At 37.2% G+C, this 22,349-nt stretch overlaps 1 protein-coding gene across 7 annotated transcripts in view; it reads left to right on the forward strand.

Annotated features, from left to right (window-relative positions):
- Positions 1-22,349, forward strand: part of BCKDHB (branched chain keto acid dehydrogenase E1 subunit beta) — a 150,456-nt gene that overhangs the window by 79,750 nt on the left and 48,357 nt on the right. Inside the window, exon 10 of one of the 7 annotated variants that reach the window (XM_051778058.1) lies at positions 8,374-8,424. The exons of the other annotated variants lie outside the window; for them this stretch is intronic. Coding sequence (XP_051634018.1) covers positions 8,374-8,409 — 36 coding nt within the window. The 3' untranslated portion in view covers positions 8,410-8,424. Of the gene's footprint in view, positions 1-8,373; positions 8,425-22,349 lie in introns of those variants that run through there. 7 annotated transcript variants of the gene reach the window in all.

Raw genomic sequence — 22,349 nt, forward strand, 5'->3', positions numbered from 1 at the left:
GTAGGATGCCTTGCAAAAAAAGATAGCTGAGAATTATTGCAGACTATGTTTCAGTCATCTTTTGATGCTGAGTTCAGAGTTTTCATGTGTCAGAGATGTGCACCTTTTAATCGCTTAACTTGCAGAAAGTTGTCTGACTTCTGTGATGATGTGAGTACATAATTTGGGCCTCCTGTGGTTAAAAACATTGCTTTTTCAGTAATTGATTGAATTAAAAGATGCAGATGTAATAATCTCTACCATGCATATAACATTTTTTGGATGGAGGAATATCCACTGTGATAAAATAACAGATTTCTTTTTTTTTTTGTTAAACTGTTCATATATTTTGTATTTAATGTGTGCAGACAGTCTAACAAAAAGTAAGCAGAAATAATTGAATTATAATTGGTGAGGCTGTTACTCATTATTGCTTTTGCTGAACATCACAGGTAAATACATTCTAGATGACATAATAAAATTAGCTGATATTAATTTCAAAGAAAATACTACATATCAGTTTTAAATACAGGATTATACTGATACATACAAGAATTGTGCTATGAAAACTGTTGAAACTCTTGCAGCCAAGTGACTTCATATTGCAGAAATGAATTTCTGGTCTGAGTTGTGGTAGTACATGCTACTACTTGAATTAAAGATGAAAGAAAATTCTGCTACTGAAATTTGCATTCCAGTGCTAGTACTATGATCAGAATAAATTGTATTTCTAAGCATACAAATATGTATTGCAAAAGAAAATATATTCTCTAATCTGACTGAAGCCTGGTAGTTAAATAAAAATGTAGAATATCTTAAATAAAATAGTTTTAAAATGTTAAATAAAATGGAATTTTGGTTTGTGGTTGAAGCTTTATAGGCTACACAGTTTTATAATTACAGGGGTAGTTTTTCTTTAATCAACCCTTAAGTATTTATTGTGCTTATATTTTATATTGTTACAAACAAGTCCTCCTCACTGACACTTTAAAATATTTTCTGCAAAAAAAGAAAAAAAACCTGCTTGTTTACATATGTTCTAGTGCTCTACAGTGGGATGTGGTTCTGCGTAAGTTAGTCCTGCTCTGAGTCATGAGCTGGGCCTGTTGCTAAAAATACGATGAAGATCACTTACACCTGTGGAAGTAAATCAGAGTAACCTGACTTGAAAAGCCTTTTGCAACATTTGAAATGTATTGCAAGTGTGAGATCCCAGTCCTTTATTAGCATGCTAACAGGTATCGTGTTGGCTTCAGTTGGGAACGAAGTGCTCTCTGCCTTGCCAGTTACCTGGCACTTCAGAAAATAAGAGGTATGAGTGCTAATTATCAGTGCTTGCACAATCTGTATCTTAATGTGGTCCTGCTTTGCAGTAGTTAAGGTTGAGTAGCACTGAGGCATATAAATAGAGCCGGTGACTGGCAGTGTTTCAAAACAAGGCTGAAATAAATTATGAAACACATAAGGGCCAATGTATAGGTGACTTCTATTCCTGACTGAATGTGACAACATTAATATCACAGCCGGTATCACAGTGAAAGTAAACACTTAAAACGCTGATTGAAACCATCAGGAAGAAAGACTGAAAATCTCTGACTGTGGGATAACATTAGGAAAGGCTGTGTTTCATGGTTTACTGGATGCACAGATCTGACAAGCTATTTGGTTGTGGTGACTGAGTTAAACCCATGTATGTTTCCTTTACTTTCCCCTTCATCACAAGCAAAGGGAGGAAAGCATCTTAAAAATGCTGTAAGTTTATTCAATCCATAGGGAATGATATGCAGCATGTTCTCCCTGAGAGGCGAAAGTACAACCTGAGCAGCCACAAATGCCAGGACAAAGAAGGTTGTTCAAAGTATAAAACCACCCCAAACCCTTCTGTCAGAACTAAAATCTCTTCTGGTACAAATTTATTGGCTAGAGTGGAGTCTTACTGGATATTACAAATGTGTTAAATATGCTCTTGAATAGAGCATAACAGCATCATTTTGGACAAAACCCAAAGGTACTATCTTTTCCCTCTCCCCCTTGATATCTGTTGAGGGCTTGAAGGAAACCCCGTTTCTCTTTCAGAACTGTCATTTACACCACTTCAATTGCTGGAGCCTTACAATTTGCTTGGAAATAGCTGCACTGTGCAATAGTTTTATTCCTTGAAACTGACAGTTTCTGCAAAGGCATAGAGACAAATTCCTGGCTGTATTCCAGGCAGCCTCACTGCTTTCTCCAGTCAGTTGCAAAATATTCTAATCTGTGTTTGCTTTTAATTCTTTTACAATTTACTAGCAGTAGATATGTTAAAAACACAAAACAGTTGAGGAAGATGGCTGAGATAAGGTTTTTAAATTACTATTAATTTTGGTTTTGCAACTGAAGGGATTAAAATCGATTATATTGTAACATGCCTTTTTATCTCCTCTGAATGAAGTGGCAATGTTTATTCTTTCTGAAACCTTAAGGTACACAAATCAGAAGGTAAAAAGAATGGAGAAATATGGGTGCAGATTTTACTGACAATTTTCAAGTTTGAAAATCAACAGTGAAATAAATATTGTTTTGATATGCTTCCAAAATGGAAGAGTAACTCCTAATTTTTTTTTAACTGTAAAATTTTTCTCTTGTTTTTTGGGGGAGGTTTTGTTCTTCCTTAGATTTCAACTGGACTAAGTTACGTGAATGATGCTGAACTGCTGGTGTACGTCAATCATAAATAATTATGGCAAGTCATCACATTAAGTTTCCTATATAAATGATTTTTTTTTCCTGTCCATTTCAACAAAATGTTTTTTAAGATAATAAAAAATTATAGGGAAAACTAATTTTTGGAAGATGTGTGCCAACATACTGCTTTCATTCTCTTCTCTTACCGTGTTTACAAAAACTGCAGGGTTAGGGTAGCCTGCTAAACTGTCATATTGGTGCTTGCAAAAACCACAAGTTTAGGGTAGCTTTTCTGCTAAAGAACCTGTGTTTGGTGCTAAAAATGAATATGAATTGGATATTGTTGCTTCATAGCTTCTTTTGGGCTGAAAAGGGTGTGTTCATGCTATTGTTCTTCTGGGCCATTTTCACTGCTTTCTCATTTGTACTTGATAATGCGAGCAGTAGCTCTCTAGAAGATCATTAGCAGATCTTGGGGATATTTTCGCAGCTGTGGCCACTCTTCCTTCTAGTTTTGTGTGCCTTGCCGATGGGCATGGGAGAGAAATAATGGCTTTTGATTAACAAAGGAATGCATAATCTTGTACTCTGCATTTATGGGGTTTAAAGTATCGTATATTGAAATTCAAGAGTATTATGTTAGCAGAAGGCATGAATGTTTGGTGCCTCTGTCATGCAATGCCTGGAACTGTGCCCATCATAGCAAAGAATGTTAATTAGAGAAAGCAGGGCAGCGAGGGCTTAGATTTGTCTCAGTTCTCACAATAAACCCATATCTGTTATTTTAGAAAGTTTTCAAATCATAAAAGCTTTTTGCAAAAGGTTGTCCAGTGTCTAATAACCCTACAGTCCTGATGTCAGTGACTACGCAAGCAGGCTTTCTGGTTTACTTTGCACTTCCCCATATACAATGCAAACAGATAGCTAATGACTGGGTAAATACAATGGGAATGTACTTTGTGCACTGTGTGTTCTGAGCTTGAGTGTTTTGGTCTTTATTTTGTTTGCCTATTTTTATATTCTTTCACAAGCACATTTTGTAATGATGGAATATTACAGAGTTCCTAGTACAGTACAGAGGCATAACACAAGGAATATATTGTGCTCACTCTCTTTAAATCCAAAATCTTTGCTGATGCCAATTATTTTTGGCTTTTATTCTTTTGAACTAATATAGATGAACAGGGGTTATGTGTTATGATTCATTAGCACAAGAGTGTTCATTTAAAGCAGAAAAAAAACCCAGACAAAAATGTATCTGTCAGACTTTAGCCTATCTGTTTTCTTTTCCTAACCTTCTAAGCTATTTTTTAAATGAAAATCCATGAAGAGTCTAAATATGTGAAAGAAAAGACAGTGAGAGCTGAGGAAGAAGTCATTAGATGAAAACTACTACCAGTTGTAGTATTAACCCATAAGGATTATATTTGTGTCATGTAAGAAATATGATTTACAAAACCACAAGAAAAAAGACATTGAAAGCAAAGTCTTTAAAACCAGTATGATCTTGGACTTGTTAGCACTGTGCAGCTCATTGCTCAGCAGGATTTTTAGCTTCTTTTGTGCAGGGCTACTTTCTAGCCAACTGCACCCAGCTTGCACTGGTGGTCAGGGTGCTTGGGTCCTGGGTGCAGCACTTGTTGTGCTTCATGAAGTGCTTGTCATTCTGTTTTTCTGTCATTCTCTGCTTCTGTCAATCTCACGAGGTGCCTCTGAGTAGCTGTTCCATGTCCCAGCTTATCAGTCCTTTCTCCCCCTAGTTTGGCATCACGTGTAATCTTGCTGTGTGCGCTCCATCCCGTCGTGAAGGTTGGTAATAAAGCTGTTTGTGAACACTGATCCCTGAGGAATATGTCTACTAATCAGCTACCAATTGGATTTTGTCCCTCTAATCCAGATTCACTTTGAACCTGACTGATCCAGACAGTTTTCAACCCATGTTCACTTTTTCAACATGTTCCTTTACAGGAACTTGATGTTAGGCTGACTGGCTTGCACTTGCAGAATCACGTTTCTGTAGATTTGCCTTCTTACCCTACCTAAAAGTGCTTACATTGCTATGCAGATCATATACCTACTGTGCCTTATTCCTGCAATCATACAGGATTTAAGGAAGAAATCAGCTTTTATAGATCTTTCTGTGGTACTAGGGAGTCCCTCTAAGCAAAAAAAAATCAACCCTGTGTTAGCCATTTGATTTAGTTTAAAGGTCGTGCTGGCTTTTGTTTATACAGTAGCCAGTGGCCTGAATGAAATGTATTGGCAGAAGTGCATAGGCTAGTCTGTTCTTACATAACTAATTTTCCTAATTAATTTAGAATATTATGGTGGAAAGAAAGGAAAACTAGTGATAGCGTTTCTGAAAAAAAACCCACCCAAATCCAACTCCGTGCCTAGCAGCTATTGTGTCAATATGAAAAGCTGCAGTGACCATATGAGACTGGAATGCTTTTGCTATGTATTGTGTTAACATCTTTCACTACCTAAATTAACTCTCAACTGGTCTGTCAAGCCCAGTCATCATCAAACAAGTCAGTTTGGATTTTGTTTGAATATTCTTCTGACATACTTATCTTTAAGGTTCAAACAGTGACACTTTGAGATATTTGGAAAAGATAAGCTAAATGAATATTGTATTATTTTTGAGGGAAGGAAGGTATTTATTTTGGAAGTTTGGTAGGCTTTTTATCCTGCAGGGATGCATGGTTTTCAGCATCAGATTTCTCTGAAGGTTTTTTTTACATTGCATTCCTTTGCAACAGCTGGAATTGGCCTCAGAAAGTGGACAAAGCGAACAGTTCTCTGAAGAAAATTTGGAAAAATTTTTCTCCTAGATTCCTGGTTTGTATATTGTTGGCTGATTTAGATAAAATAGAACTTTAGTTTGGAAAGTTTGGGAGCCCGTGATGCGTTTGTATGGGAATAATTATCATAAAAAGCACAGTGTTGTAGCAAGGGTGACCATCTGGTATCTGGGATTATTTGAACATATTTCTCCTGATCAGTTCCTTGATGCTGGATAAACCTTGGCTGCCACTGACAAACAGCTTTCACTTTGTCCCTTTCTTTCTAGTGTCAAATAGTTTCTATGGAGTTTTAGTATATGAATCTATTTTATCTTTGGGATAACTGGAAGCTATCTGTGTGAAACATAGTTGTTCTGTATGGGGCAATGGATTAGATGTTCTGGAGAGCACTCCAGATCTCCACGCTATCAAGTTATATGGTTGTGTGACATAATTAATGATTAGATTTTATTTTGTTTTCTTACTTTCTGTTTTGAATGTGCCTTTCTTATTTTCATTTTTGCCTTTCCTCAAATTCATCACTATTCAGTTATTTTAGAAGCTCTTTCAAATATTCTTGGAAGGAAAGCAATCGTATGGTCTCATTTACAAGAAAATATTTTAAAATGATCTAAGAAAAATCTGTAATGATAAACTGATTTGTTTTTAACTCAGGCTATAAAAAATAATTAGAGAATTATGTTGAAGGGGCAAGTAAAACTGTTACTGTCTTAAGATGAATTGCAGACTAAGCAAGTGCACTTTGTAAGGGATTTTGCAAAATGCAGCCTAAAATCTTTATGGAAGTTGCACAGGTTCTGTGACTTAGAATGCAGGCTACACCCCCTAAACCTTGGCAGTATTGGCAAGCAGCTAATTGGTCTTGCTGAGACTTCTGCTCTGGGTGGGTGCTCATCAACAATTATTATGTAGTTGTATTGAATTAGTGCATAACTGAGCTTCACTGCTCATGTAATTTACCTCCGCTTGACATCAATGCAATCAATAAAAATGTCAACAATTGAAAACAATTTCTTTAAACTCTGAGTTGTTATAGAAAGCTTACAAATGATAGCAATATATGTTCTTTATAGCTCAGCATAACAGATGTGTTATAATTGGTGTATTTACTTATTTTGCTTTACTTAAAAAATGGAAATAAAATTGTTTAATAACACTCAAAGCAAATGCTGAATTTTTTACAATTCTGACTATTTTATACTCTTGTGCTACATATATCTATGCTTGAATGGGAATGTTCGCCAAAGGCAAATATGCTGCTTCTGTAATTGAATATTAGTCAATAGTTTACAGTTGTATTGTGGATAGACAGTTTCTTAATGCAAGCTACTTCATCAGACAGAGTTTTAGTCAATTAAGGTCAGATTTGTCTCATCTAATTTTTTTAATAGCAGATGAAACAGAATTTTACAGAGAAGAGCTGACCCTTTTCTAAAACCCATGGACATATGCAGAAGGTGTTTAATCTCTGATGTGTCTTATATTTCCTTTCTAGAGTACTTTGATGCTAGGTTAGTTAGGATGCCTAACTTAAACTGAAGTTAGGGAGAAGTTCTACCCTTAGAGGGAAGAAGTAACAAATCGGTGAACTAAACAGAAGAAACTGCATAATTTACAAAAGATGATTTATGACTCAGGGAGTCCTTGTATCTTTTCTTCGGGGCTCCTCTCATGCGGCAGCCGGCGGCAAGTTCACCATAAAGCAAGATCTTAGGAAGGCGGTGGTCCTTCATCCTGGAGACGTGTCCTGCCCAACGCAGCTGTGTTCTCATCAACATGGCCTCAATGCTTGTGACTGCTGCTTGTTCTAGAACAGATGTATTGGTCACATAATCTGACCAGTGGATGTTTAGGATTGTAAGAAGGTAGCGTTGATTGAAGCGTTCTAGGAGTCACAGGTGGTGGCGGTAGATGACCCATGATTCAGATCCGTATAAGAGAGTAGACAACACAATGGCTCTGTAAACACTGATCTTTGTACTTTTCTTCAGGTGTTTATTTCGCCAAACTCTTTTATGAAGCTTTCTGAAAGCACTATATGCCTCCGCCAACCTGTTATCTAATCTCTCTGTCAATCTTACCATGTGAGGAGATGAGGCTGCCTAGGTAATTAAACTGCTGAACTGATTTGAACTCTGATTGGCCAATTGTGATATGGGTATGACGGAAGACTTCCTGAGGTGCCGGTTGATAGAGAACTTCTGTCTTCTTTAAACTGACTTCCAGCCCAAAGAGCTCAGCAGCGTTTGCAAAGCAGGATGTTAAACACTGCAGAGCTGCTTCTGTGTGAGTGACGAGGGCGGCGTCATCAGCATAAAGCAGCTCCCGGACAAGATGGTTTAAGGTCTTAGTGTGGGCCTTCAGTCGCCTTAGGTTGAAAAGGCTTCCATCAGTATGGTATTGAATGTAGATACCGTCCTGATCCTCGAGGTCTGCCGTGGCCCTTTGGAGCATCATGCTGAAAAAGACTGTGAATAGGGTTGGTGCGAGAATGCAGCCTTGTTTCACACCATTAGTTATCAGAAAGGGCTCAGAAATTGCCATATCTGACTTGGCTGTGCTGATCCTCATGGAGTGAGATGATCATTTTGAGGAACTTGGGGGGACAACCTAAACATTCCAAAATCTACCATAGACCTTTTCTGCTCACAGTACTGAAAACCTTGGTGAGGTCAACAAAGGTTGCATAGAGACCTTTGTTCTGTTCCCTACACTTCTCTTGCAGTTGTCTGAGAACAAACACCATGTCTGTGGTACTCCTGTTGGCTCTGAAACCACACTGACTTTCAGATAGAATTCCTTCTCCTATAGCAGGTATTAGTCTGTTCAAGAGTATTCTTGCCAGGATTTTACCAGCAATGGAGAGCAGAGTAATACCATGGTAATTTGAACAGTCTGATTTAATTCCTTTCTTCTTATATAGGGTGATGATGACTGCATCTCAAAGGTCTGGTGGTAGTTTGCCGAGTTCCCAACAGCGCAATATGAACTCGTGAAATTTAGCATGGAGTGCAAGGCCCCCATGTTTCCAGACTTTGGGTGGAATTCCATCAACACCAGCTGCCTTGCCGATTTTCACCTGCTGAATGGCCTTAAGGGTTTCTCCTAAAGTGGAGACAGTATCCAATTCATACTTCACCGGTTGTTGTGTGATGGACTGAATGGCTGTGTCTTGGACTACACGGTTGGTACTGAAAAGAATCTGAAAGTGTTCAGGCCATCGATTCAGAATGGAGGTTTTATCTGTCAGAAGTGTTTGACCATCAGCGCTGAGTAGAGGGCTTTGGACTTGGTATGTAGGCCCGTATGCTGTTTTCAGGGCCTCATGGAATCCTCTGTGATCACCCGTGTCTGCGCATAATTGAGTTTTTTCAGCTAGACTGATCCACCACTTGTTCTGGATGTCACGGAGTTTCTGTTGGAGCTTGCTGCATGCAAGACGAAAGGCTGTTTTTCTTGCATGACAGGAAGGCAGTGCAAGGTGTGCTTGGTGGGCGGTTCTCTTCTTCCTCAACAATTCCTGGATCTCTTGATTGTTTTCATTGAACCAGTCCTTGTTCTTCTTGAGGGAGAACCCCAAGGTTTCTACAGAGGACTGCAGGATGCTGTTTTTAATATGGTGCCAGAGTGTTACAGGAGAGGTATCTGTAGAACCTATGGAATGGTTATCAAGCCTAGTTTGAAGATTAACCTGGAATTTGTTTCTCACTGTGGCTGATTGGAGATTGTTAACTTGAAGTCTCCTCCTTGGGATACTGCCCCTTTTAGGTTTGAATTTAAGATTGAGGTTAAGCTTACAGCGCACCAGTCGATGGTCTGTTTGGCATTCTGCGCTGGGCATCACACGGGTGTGGTGGACATTGCGGACATCTCTCCGTCACACCAAGACATAATCGATGAGGTGCCAATGTTTGGATCTGGGATGCATCCATGTTGTCTTCAGACTATTTTTCTGCTGAAAGATAGTATTAGTGATGGTGAGCTGTTGCTCCGCACAGAATTCTAGCAGAAGTCGACCATTATCGTTGCAGTTTCCAACACCATGCTTGCCTAATATTCCTTTCCAGGCTTCAAGGTTCTTTCCTACTCTGGTGTTGAAATCACCAAGGATAATGATCTTATCATCTGCAGGAACCATCTGGGTAAGGCGGCGCAGGTCGGTGTAAAATTTATCTTTTTCAGCAGGGTCAGCTTGGAGAGTTGGGGCATATATACTAAAGAGGACAACGTGTTGCTTGTTGTGTAGTGGAAGGCATAGGGAGATAATGCTGTCAGAGTGACCTGTCGGCAGATTTTCGAGTTTAGGAACAATAGAGTTTTTGATCATGAAGCTGACTCCTGAGAGATGCTTTTTGGTTCTGGGCTTACCTGACCAAAAGAGTGTGTAACTGGCACGACGTTCTCTGAGGCTGCCTTCCTCGTGAAGGCAAACTTCGCTGAGAGCAGCAATGTCGATATTGAGACGTGACAGTTCATGGACAATCAGTGCAGACCGACACTTAGGATGTCCTCTATCCCCAGAATCGAGCATGGTTCTGATGTTCCAGCATGCTAGAGTTAATTTGGGTACACCTTTGGAGGCAGGTGTATGCCTTTGTCTTTTGATCTTTGTGTGACTGCATTTGTAGAAGATGTCGCTACAGGGCTTTGCAAATGTAGGTAAGGCCTTCGAGCCTGTGCAATGGATTTTTTAGGTGAGATGCAGTATGCGCGGAACTGTACCCACCCTTTAATCCTAAGGTTCATCTGCCAGGGCTGAGCGAGCTCAGACAGTGGCAGTGAGGTCCTCAGGACGTAGGTTTAATTAGAGTGACCTTCTCTTAGATGGATGGCCTTACAGGGCTGAACGAACTCCATCTGACCAGGTTTAGAGTTGTCCTTCTCTACTGTGTGTTCCGGGCTCCTCCTCTCATCTCCCACGATGGCACAGTCCGCACTGGCGGAGCTTCCCCTCTCTCGCTCCTTTCCATGCCCGAGGCCAAGCCCGAGCGCCCGGGGCTGGGCCGCACCACGCGCACGTGTTCCGGGGCTGGCTGGGGCCGCGCCACCGCGTGCACGCGTTCTGGGGCCAGCTGGGCGTGAGGATTGAACGGTTTTGAAAATGACAGATAATAACTCTTTCAGATATTGAAATACAAGAAGCTGAAATAGGTCCGAAATAGTCAAAAGTCTGACTTGTTTAGTGTAATGCTATAGACAAAATGACACTTTACCAAATGAAAGTAAGCAGAAATCACTTGAAATTTTTAAATATTAGTAAGAAATATACTAACAACATGAACTTCATCAGTGGTGATGCATTTGCCCAGTGCCTGAGTTTTCAAATATCCTGAAACAGTGACAGAAATCTGAATTTCTGTGCAAAACAATTGCTCTAATTCTAATCCTCTCACTACTATTACTGGAAATAAATAGTATTGGAGTTCAGAATGGAGTCCAAAAGGAGAACTGAGTTCAGGGGATTTCAGGAGTGTTTGCGAAGTTCAGAATTCATAAAGAGAAAAGGAGGGGACATACAATCAAGATGATAGTCCTGAAAAGGACAGATAACATTGATTCTGAAGGACAGGCATATGAAGCACAAGAAAATAACTGTGAGGCAAGCTCTGATATAAAACTACCTCTACCCTTGGCTTACTAGCTTTGGTAATTGTGCAGATTGAGAGGATTACATACATAACAATATTCACAAATTGTACTTAAAAATGCGAGAGGACTACATCAGGAAAATATATCCTGTTGTTGAGAGGTATTCTTCCATGTCACTGAGGCTTTTCCACAAATATTTTGTTATGGAAATTTGCTTCATATGGTTATAATTATGTTGACAGTTTTCTGGACTTTGAAAAGTTTTTGCTTCATTGAAAGCACAATTTCTGGACGATGAGAATAAGTTTAAGAATAAAGCATACTTAATTAAAACTATAAAGGCTTGTCTTCATTTTTTGCTCAGGTTTGTAAGATCTACATTGCTCTGTGGGTGCCGGATTTTACAAGTGAGCAGATTTTACAGTTCAGCAGACTTAAGAATGATCTTCTGTATTTGAATTCTTGAAAATCATGATGTTTGCAATAATTTGCTGTGCAAATGCTGTTGGTGCTTTGATTTTATCATGTGCTGTAACCTCTAACTACCCAGCTTGTTGGAAAAACTGATTCAGACTTAGCAGAGCAAAGCACTTGAGCTTGTTGGAACCGCTGATGGTTTCGTTTCTGTGGCTGGGAAATGGTGAGCGACCCATTACTTATGTTCCTCCTGCAAGTCTTCACCCTTAAATATTAAGAAGACACAATTCCTTCTCAACTCAGAAGTACTCAGTATTTATAACAAGAGAGCTGAAAAGTAGGATTTTCGGCTACAAAATATGGGTATTTATGTTTTAAACTGAGAGAGGCCAGAGTTGTTAATCCCAGTCATCTAGGCACTGAGTTGTGTCATAGAATGGAGAAGTCCTGGAGCCAGCATATGACACTAGAGAAGTGGGAAAAGGTTTGATCTTCAATGTAAGACAAGTAGATTACTGCTGTGCAGATAACTGTGCTGATAGTCAAATGTGTTATAGTGATATAAATTGTTGAGCATTTCCACACCACGAAAGAATTTTTATACTTTCCTTTTCATGCTGTAGCACTTTTTGTCATGTGGGAGATTTTAGTACTGGTTCTTTGCAGTTCTTTGACTGGACAGTTTTTAGGTATTCCTCCGTGGCACTCTTGATTTAAGACATGCTCTATGGTGACATCTACCAGCATGTATTAATTTATTGCCCTATATGAAAAATAAAGATTTACTTCACTATGTAGGCAACTGTCAGGATGACCAGGGCTCATGTAATTGTGTACAATCCGTATACATTTTTGTATGTCCTTTATGACTCAAGTAACTTAAATTTAGTGTTGGTAACTTTTTATATAAAGGGGACTTAATTTTGATTTGATTGTTTCTTGACTGTACAATTGCTTGGGGCAGGGTAACTGAAGGACTGGGAAGCTTTGGGGCCATAAACTTCCTCTGCAGTCACAAAGCAGAAGTCTCAGTCACGCAGAGCACCCGGGGTCTGCCATGCCCCTGGGGGGGCCCTGTCTTCTCCCTCAAACTGTGAGGAGGCTTCAGACAACTAGCTTAAACCAGATGCTGGCTCTAAAATAGCCAGTTGAGGTTAGAAACTGCCCACTTTGTTTTCAGACATTTTGTTGACAAAACAGTTTAAAATTAAATATTTTACTGTCTAAAGTGCATTTTGAAATTCTTTCAGGTAATACTCAGCTGTGGTTGCTGCCATTCCCCTCTGGGTAGTACAGTGACACAAATTTATTAATTGGTTTCTGAGTAACAAAACCTGCTTTTAAATGACTTAAAGCTGCCAAAATGGGGGTTCAGTGCTTGCTTTGTGACTTGAGGGACTGAATTGTGCTACCCAAGGCTGGAGGGTGATCACTATGCTATCCCTGCCTGCTCAGTGGAGGGGAATGCTCTGTCTCCTCAAAGAAATGTGAGAGATGCCCCCTGTGGGGTATCCACCCTGAGGAGCTTTGCCAGTAACTGTAGTGGTGCACTTCTTGAAATGTGTCCCGAGCGAGGTGGAAGTTTTGGGTCTGGAAGTTGCCTGGAGAATTTGAAGAAGGTCTTTGACTTGAATTCAGAAATAATTTTGGAAGAGGGCCCTCAAAATTGATTTTATTGAAGCAAGCTTTTGGTGAGTGGAGCAGATGGCTTTTCTCAGGGGCTCACTTCCAAACCAGCGGGCGAAGCTAACCTGTCGCTATATTAGAATGAATTGAATTACAATAAGCGTAAAGCAAAATCTGTTGTCTCAACTTTTACAGTTTTTGACCAGATTCACAGAAATGTGAGTATTTGATGGTGTGTATGTCTATCTTCTTCGATGGCCAAAATACCCATGGAGCTGAACTGTGTCCTACCCGAGGGCAAAAAAAACCAAACCCGGGAGTTGTTTTACAAATTAAATGTTTCTTGCTTTTTCTTGCAGTTTTGTGTGATGTAACATGTTCGATCAGTAATATAAGTAAGAGAGTTTAGTGCATTAACATGTTTTGTACTGTTTCTTTCACAAAAAAAATTCAGACCTAACCCTTCATGTTGTTTTTTGCTGTCATCTCTGACTTAGGTCCAAGAGTTTTAAGAGAACATGGAAAGCATTTTCACAGCTCACAGAGCTGGAGTTTTTAATCTCTATACAACATTAAATTTTTTTGACAATTCTGAGCCAGTCCTTTTGTTTACATTGTAGAAAGAATTCAGAATGGTAATTAGTGAAAGTAAGAATGAAAGAAATCAGTGTGTTTTTCTATATGAATATTAATAATAATTACACAATATATTCTAGAGAAAATGTATGGGTTTGTTATTACCTCATTAATATAGTATATTTCTTTTCGTAGTTTGATACTAAAAAATAATAGATTACCTCTAATTCTCTTTATGTATACACCAAGCATATTTGCCAATATCACCATTTCATATAAGTATTTTTACACCCAATTTTCTATAAGCACAGTGTGAGATGATTGCGATTTCAGTTAATTGCTTCCACGTGCTCTGGTTTGTCGTAACACTGCAGCTTTAAAATCTGAAGGCCATTCTCATGCCTATTTCATAGCATGAGATTTTACAGTAAAATATGAAACGTAAATACAGAACTTAAATACAGAACTGTAATGTTAAATATATTCTTTCTATACTACATTGATATATTTATTATTTATTACTTTTACGAAATTTTTAAATTTCATTCTAAAGGTCAGAAAAATGTTGAACATATTAGTGTTAGCTCTTTAAAAGAAACCCACATAATTTTTGATTCTAAAAGACCACTGAACAGAACACTGTAACCTTAAAAATAAGTTTTCCACATCTAAAAATTATGATAATAATTATGGTATTGTATATGGAACTCTGTATGTTTAATTTTTTTATATTTTAACTTTTTTTTTATGACTAAAGGAAAAATTTTCCTTTTTACAGCTGTTCATAGGTTTTATAGTCAAAAGCAGTTTTGAGTAGTACAATGGAAATTTCATGGGGCTACATTTGTACTTTTGCCAAAAAACGTGATTAATTCAGTGTAAAAATACATTAGAGTATAATATAATTATAAAAATACACAAACTTTAAAATTAAGTCCAGTCATCTATTTTAAAACTATTTACTGGATGTGAATACTCTGTTAGTTGAAGCTGAAACACAGGTGGAGTTCCACGTGCTGCATAATCTGATCTCAGTGTACAAAATCTTTGGAGCAATATAAACATATGTGTAAATGAATTATTTTAACATTCAATTTTTATAATATAATTGCTCTGAATCATGAAACCTCAGACCTAAGATGTTCCATCAGGGAAGCAGAAATACTGTTAACAGTGAAATCCAAAAAGCATACAAGAAACAGTTTATGCGTCCAAAGACAACTCACGTGGTGTTCCTGCAAAAACTTAAGGGGGGAAAAAAAAGGGCAGAAAACCCCATTCCTTAAATCCTGCATTATAATGTGAAAGCTTCATGCTTTTGTTGGACAGCTGAGATGGATGAATTGTACTTTAAGATTGGCTGCTGCTCTGAATACAGTCAAACTTATGCTATTCAGTATTGTCATAGAAAAAAGCTATCTGCAGGCCCAAGTTTCAGTAATTAAGTCCTGGAAGGCCCCTTGGGTGGCTAGCATTGACTGGTGTTATTCCAGAGAAATAAGCATTGCATTTCATTTATAAAATACTCAAGTAGAAATATGATGTATCTGTCCCTTGGCCTGACATAGTTTCAGTATTTTCCTTTAAGATGAACTGTAAAAGATATGCAGACTTATGTTTGAGTATGTCTGCAAGTCATGGGTAGATTCAAGACATTAATGGTAGGGAAAGAAGAAGACAGGCAAAAATTGCTGAGGACCTGGAGGAGGAATAACCATCCAATTTTATTATTTGGGGGCTGCTAGTATTCAGTCCCTGCAAATCTATTGTTTCAATCAGGCAGGAAGCTAATTACATGCAACACTTTCATCCTTTAGCAAAAAAGATAAAGTGCCTCTATTTTAGGACTGCCAGTTTTACCGGGAGGATTTTCAGGGAGTAGTAGTTCTATCTTTACAGGTGGAATTTTTTACAAGCTTGGTGTTCTTGGTTGAAAGTTCGAGTTTCTTTCATGGGCTGTTTCTCTGTTTTGCATCCTCAACCATTGCATAAAATGCCTTTGTGAGAAATAACAGGAGTTGAGGAGCTGCCATCCCTGAGATGAGCACCCTGGCAATGGGCAGAAGTGCCCCTTCTGTTCACTTGTGCTCCCTTCGTTGCTGTTCAGTAGCACTGTGACTTTTGGGATGCCACAAGAAGGATGCTCCTTGTTATAATTTTACCCCTCTCTGTGTCTGTTTATTAGGGAAGTTCTGTATTCATGTGAGTATGTGAAAAATTAGTCTTTCTTGTTTGTTTGTTTATTTTTTGTTTGATTCTTGCAGATTAGCTGCAGCCATCATACCTGGGGATTAGGTTCCAAATGTCAGATTCTTGCTGGCATGTGTTGGGAATCCTGTTTGGCTGAGAGTAAGAAATATTGAGTATAAAAAGCTAACATTGAATATTCTTCTGTATGCTGTAGGTGTCAGGTTCAAGTCTGCAGTAATGCATATGTCTGAGTCAACCACAATATATATTGATATTGATGGAATTAATGTGATTATAAGATAATAAATATATTGAAGGAGTTATTTATGCTCTATTCAGTCCTAAAGGGCAGAAGTGAAAAGAGAGAAAATGTCTCCGAAATATAAGTTGTAACACCATATATTGCTATGTGCTGAGTCAGAAAATTGTTCCCATTTATCCAGAATGCTTCAGGTAAGACATTTATCTTGAGAATGTATTGAGAATGTTTCAGATGAGCATGGAACCTGTTAAATAATACAGAAGAAACAATCCATTAAAAAATGAAGTTATATCATCAGTGTTGCATTTACAAGACCATTTTAACAACTTCCCTTAAGAGGAATCCTACTTGGTTAAATAAAACCTGATAAATCTAATTTCCTTTGAGGCAAAATCGTTTAATTATTGTCTATTTAATCACTATCTGTATTCAGAATACTAGGAAAAGGATTTCTCATATAAGTACGCATGATGGAATTAAGTGACTAAATGTGGATGTTACCATCCTTGCAAAAGTTATGAAGAAATTTTGACTGTTCTTTAAGGGTAGAAGTTCTGATGTAGCTTTGAGTAGAAAGATCTGAACTTCTCCCTTATTCATATGGAATTTTGAGCTACTGGAAGTAAACATCTGGTTGTAAATACTACATGTAACATTATGGGTGGGTTTAGAAGTTTTTAGAGCAAATGGATTAACCCAAAATAAATTATATTTTATATTTTTAATGATATTTTTATATTTTTACTATAAAATAAATTATAGGAGCAACTTTGGAAGTTATTGAATTACCTAATGAATGGCTTTTTTTGGATATTATGCCAACTTTGAATTCCAGCAAGTAGCCAAGAAAGTTGGAAGATCTGAAAACTTTTCACCATCTGTGTACTGACAGCCTATGTTGTCTTATACTTTATATCCATCAAGAATTTACCATCCATTTACCAGTGGAATACGAACTAGAAAGAGAGGGAAATGTGGGTGGATTTTTTAAAGTATTGTTGTCTCTTTCACTGTTATGGACACTCACTAGGTACTGCAGATTTTGTATTGATCCAGCTTGGTATTAAATATTTTCCACAATGATTCCATTTAACTGTGAACATTTGTCTCATATCTGTAACTACCTGTGTAAAGACAGCTGCTGCAATGAGGTGGCATGGATTCAAATTTTTCTTCTTAATTACTCAGGTGGGATTAATCTAAAAATTCCATCTCTAATCTATTCACTCCAGACCTCCTTCATAGTCAGTAAGAGTAAACATCTTCAAAAGGTGGCACATTTCCTTTTAGGTAAATCTCCCTATGGAGAGATTTGAAACTTTTTAGCACTGCCTCAGAATTAAAGATGCTGTTAGTTATCTCCTAAAATATCTGTCTCCCTTATAAGAATATAAATAGCATTAATTGCCTTTTTAATGGTAACAAACCAATGAATTATACAGAACTGACTGTTTTCCCCCTAAGTAATTCTTCAGCTGGGGAGGAAATCAGAAAGAAAGAAGTCTTGAAAACAACTGTTTTTAGATGCAAGTAGTGATCATTTAGAAAAGTTATATCAAATAATTAAGAAAACCTACACAAGATATTTGGCTGAAGTGAACCATTGTATTCACTAAGAAAACTGCAAACCAGCAACTTGAAATTCAGTATGCTCTCTTCACTGAGCTACAACAAACCTCAGCCATTATTTTGTTTGGTCACAGGGTCTTCTAGGCTGAAGTTGTTTATTAACCACTAAAAGCTAGGCTTTGCTTTCTCTGTATAATTTGTGGTGACTACTAAAATAAGTAGAAATGCCTTAAAAAATTATACACTGTTTGGAGACAGCTGCTTAAACCTCTGTTTTTCTGGAGCATTCAAAATAATACTGATTTTATGATGGACAGGAGACTATGCAACCAACACAACCCAGAATTTCTGGAGTATCTCTGATTTCATAGCAGCTACAAACCTTGATAATAATGTTACATGTGAACTTTATTTCCTGGCTTTTTTTTTTTTAACCAACCACAAAAGAAGACATTTGAGAGCATGTTTCTTGTCTTGTTCAAGAAAAAGTACAATGTCAAACACTTAAACTGGACTTTAGCAATATAAACCCGTGTCTGTAGGATTTATTCTTATAGTTGATAGCAGAATTGTTTGACTGGGATTCTACTGACTGGGAAGTGAAAAGTCTCACCAAATACAGTGAGAAAAGCTCCATAATAACTTCTGTACCAGTTGGATTTTTCTCAGCACTGGTATTCTGTCTTCATAGCTCTGAATTCCCTCCTAAAAGCATGCAGGTCTGATTTTCTTCAGCTATTGTGTTCTCATAAAAATGTTTGTCAGGCTGATGTTTTTTGAAACTTAGTTTGCCACTGAATTCGCTAGGCTTTATACAGAAAGTGTAGGTTGTGCCAGATTAATTTAACATATTAGATCCTGACATTACAAAAGGTATATGATGTGGAGATTGCAGTGTGCTGGGCTCCCGAAGTTATGAAGTTGTAAGAGTAGTGTTTCTTAAGACTTGACTACATGTTAACACTCTTGGAGTTTCTTAGTTGCAAAACCCAGAACTTTTAAGTCATAAAGTCAGTCTATTGTTGATATAGTAAAAATTGGAATCCTATAACGAACCTGGATGATGTTGAGGGTCTCAGAAACAGAGTTCAGTCTAAGTTGCTACATGGCTAGGAACTAATAACTTTTTTTAGTATAAGCTTGTAAATGATTATTTGGGCGAAGGAGGAAGACCTGGTATATCAGTTACCTTTGGCTCAGTTGTGTATTTTGCAGTAGGATAAAAAGACAAATGTGTTTGGAGAGGCCCTTATGGTAGAAACAGTAAGGACTTATTTTGTTGTAGAAGACAGTGGTATGGTCTCATGGAATATATTATCTAAGTGTGGTCAACTAGTTTTTAAAAAGACCATTGAAATCAGATGATGTGAGTGAGGAGCTGCTAGGGTCATCAGAAGCTGTGGAGAACCTGCTGTATGATAATAGCTTAACAGTGCCTGCCTTCTTCCCACTATCAAAATGAAGACTATAGTAATATAAGTGCTGTTTATAAATTTCCTGGGGAAATGAGGAAAGGTAAACAGCAGAAGTAATTACTAAAGTAATTACGTGGAAGAATTATGTATGAATGACTTTGAAATGAATGGCTTGAAATTAGAAAAAGGGTTTCAAGATGGCCTGTCACACAGGAGTATGGCTAAAAAAGCCAGTAACTGCATTATCACCACAGCACAGTACAGTACAGTCAAATATAAGCAATTTGTGATAGAAACTATGATCTTCTGTGATGGCGCTGACAAGACTTCTGTTCTGAGACCTTGCTAAGTGTTGTGTCCTTATGCTTTCTTAGAAGTCTGTGGAAAAAAAAAACCCAACCTTTAGCTGGACATGACCTAGTGGACTGATTTATTGAGGGGAAATCGGACACATGGGCTGGTGGGCATAGGAAGTTCCATGTCTGGATAAGTGTTGTTTAGAAATGTGTTTTGGTTTTGTGGTTGCCCAGCTGGAAGAGCACATTAGTGTCAATGCACCTAATCCCTGGCTTCTGCCATCAGTAATGACTTCATGTTACAGGAATTCTGGTTTGAACAATGGTGAGTTTGGCCACCAGCAAATGAAATGGACGTAAATAAAAACTCTGACTTCCCAAGAATTCTACTTTTTGGTTTATTCCTTTGTGCTTCCTCCTGTATGCCATATATCACAGTCTCTGTGATTGCAAGAGGCTAGAGTTTATGCAACTGTACAGTTACAGTACTGATACAGGACAAAACAAGAAGCCCAACGTGCTTTAAAAAGTATGTTAAATATTGAAAAAAATCATCTGACATAGGGACCATTTATTCTCAAACAATCCTGCTTTACTATAATAGTTGTGGATTTTTTTTCAGGTAGAGTAGAATTGCTGTTTACTAATTATCTTAATGGAATCAGACCTTGTAAATAATAAATTAATTTCCATTTGTACTGTAATTCTGTTTTATATTTATGATATTGAATGCCATTTTTTAGTGATATCTACTCTTGTAGAGTCCTGATAGATTGAGCTCTGCAAAAATTTTACTTAGTGAATAAACTGAGAAAGAATTTCTTAAAGTATTTACATGAGGGGAACATTTTTACTTGTACTGTTTAGGAACCATATGGGGGAAAAGAAAATCTCAGCTTGAACTGTATTGGAATTTCCTCTTTGCAATATTACCAATAGCTTATTTTTACATTTCATTCATGGCAAGTGTATGTTGAGTGCTAACTCTGTGACTGAAAAGAAGAAAATTATGCGAGGTGCTTCACAGTAACTAAGGCAGCTGTGTAGGTATTTTGTTTCTTCATTTAGAAGTTTTGCTATACAGTTGATAAAATTGGTGGAAGACATAGGTTATGTAAAAGATTTATAGTTTTGACTTTAATACAGTAAGTTCATTAGTGGAGTGAAAATTAAAATTGTATAAATGATATAGTGTAAAAGTAAAGTTCACATAACCATTTCATGTATGAAATTTATTTAAGCAGTCAGTTCTAAAACACAGACCAAGTTAAATACTTGGGCTTAATTCAGTTAAAACTTCAGTGAGACTCCTAGAATATACAGTTAACTTCTATCGTTTTATTTCTCTGTTCTGTAAAAATAATTAATTCTGTTATCTCCATTTCTGTTTGTAATGTTGCTGGATATATTACACTTCAAAATCAGGTCAATAATTTTGAATTGTTTGTTCTGGCATAAAGGTAAACTAAAAACTTCATTGCCTCTGAAATATGTTATTCCTTATCTTCGTTTTTAGACCAGTTCTTAAATTAAGAGATGTAATGCTAACTGTTTTAAAATGAAAGTGTTTCATTTGCAGCACATTCCTTGATCACTTGGTGCAGTGACTACTTATAGCTAAATGCAAAAACTAATGAAGTATTAATTTCTTAGTTTCTTAGAGGTCTTGTTTTTGTTTGTTTTGTTGACAACTTTTCTTTACAGTGGAATAGCAATGTAGCCTGTTTGAATAATAATTTAGGAAATGTAGTAAAAACTGAACAAAACTATAAAAAAATACATCTCTCTAGGAAAGAAGAAAAGGTAATTATTGTAAAAGAGTTGGTAAAATACTTATTTCATGCTTTTTAAGTCAGCCTGTACCCAACAGTATGATTCTTTTAGTGTTTCTAAGTATTTTTGCATAAACCTTTACACTTTCTCTAAAACCTCATTGCATTTCTTTCCATTCAATTTTTTACACTTTTTCCGTAGAATAAACATTACCTCTCTGTTCTCACCAGTCAGCTTTCGTAACTGTTACTTTTGCCTTCATATGAGAGAATATTTATTATATGAGTTTAAGCTTTACACTAGAAGTCTTCTACCTGTGGGTTTGAATCATCAAGCAGCTTCCTATAAAATAATTATGTAAGTAAAATGGCAGCTTGGTTTAAAGAATACGCTATAAAATTCCTTGTACCTTTGTTTCAAGTAATTTAATAATTCCCTCCTGCTCTGAGCCTGTTTTACAAAGACAGTAATGTTAAAAAATGCTTTGAAAAAATACTAGGTAAGCCCCGACCTTTTCATGGGAGGGCAGGATAGTTCCTTTGTACTTGTCTCTCCCTGGCTACATGACCAAACTTTGAGTTTGCCCTGGTGAAGGATTTGGTGACAGAGTAACAGCATAATTCTCATTGTGCTGCCCAAAGATGAAAATGCTTTGATATAGAAAGGGAAATACGCTGGTTTAAATTGTTTAGTGACAGCAGCTGAAATTACATTTCCTTTGAATTTCATTAGTGTGTGTTGAGTGAAGTACTTCTATTAGGATTTTACTGAGCCAGATACATAGACTGACAAGGCTGTCTTTGCAAGACTCTCTCAGCTGTCTCAACAGCTGTAAAAGTAAAAATACCACTCACTGACTACTAAAACTCTTGGCAGCAAATCCTTCCAGTCACTTCTGGCACGCTGAGCTTAACCAGGAAATGTTTTTACAAAATACTTAAATAAGTAATTAGAATGGTAGGTGATAAATGATGATCTAAAAGTATAAGGTCTCATTATATTGGTATGATATTTCTATCTTTGTTATTAAACAGTGTAGGATGTAATTAGAAGGATAATCTTCAATGCAAATCTTAAAAAGTGTTTGTTACATTGCTCATTCATGCAGAAAAATGACCTGTGATCTGCAAATGTTTTCACATAAGAATAATTTTATGCAAGCACTTTAGCTCCATTGGTTTCTCTT

This window comes from Manacus candei, unplaced genomic scaffold (assembly GCF_025592945.1).
Source record: "Manacus candei isolate 608988 ecotype Guabito, Panama unplaced genomic scaffold, ASM2559294v1 h1tg000011l, whole genome shotgun sequence".
In the NCBI taxonomy this organism is placed as follows: Eukaryota; Metazoa; Chordata; class Aves; order Passeriformes; family Pipridae; genus Manacus; species Manacus candei.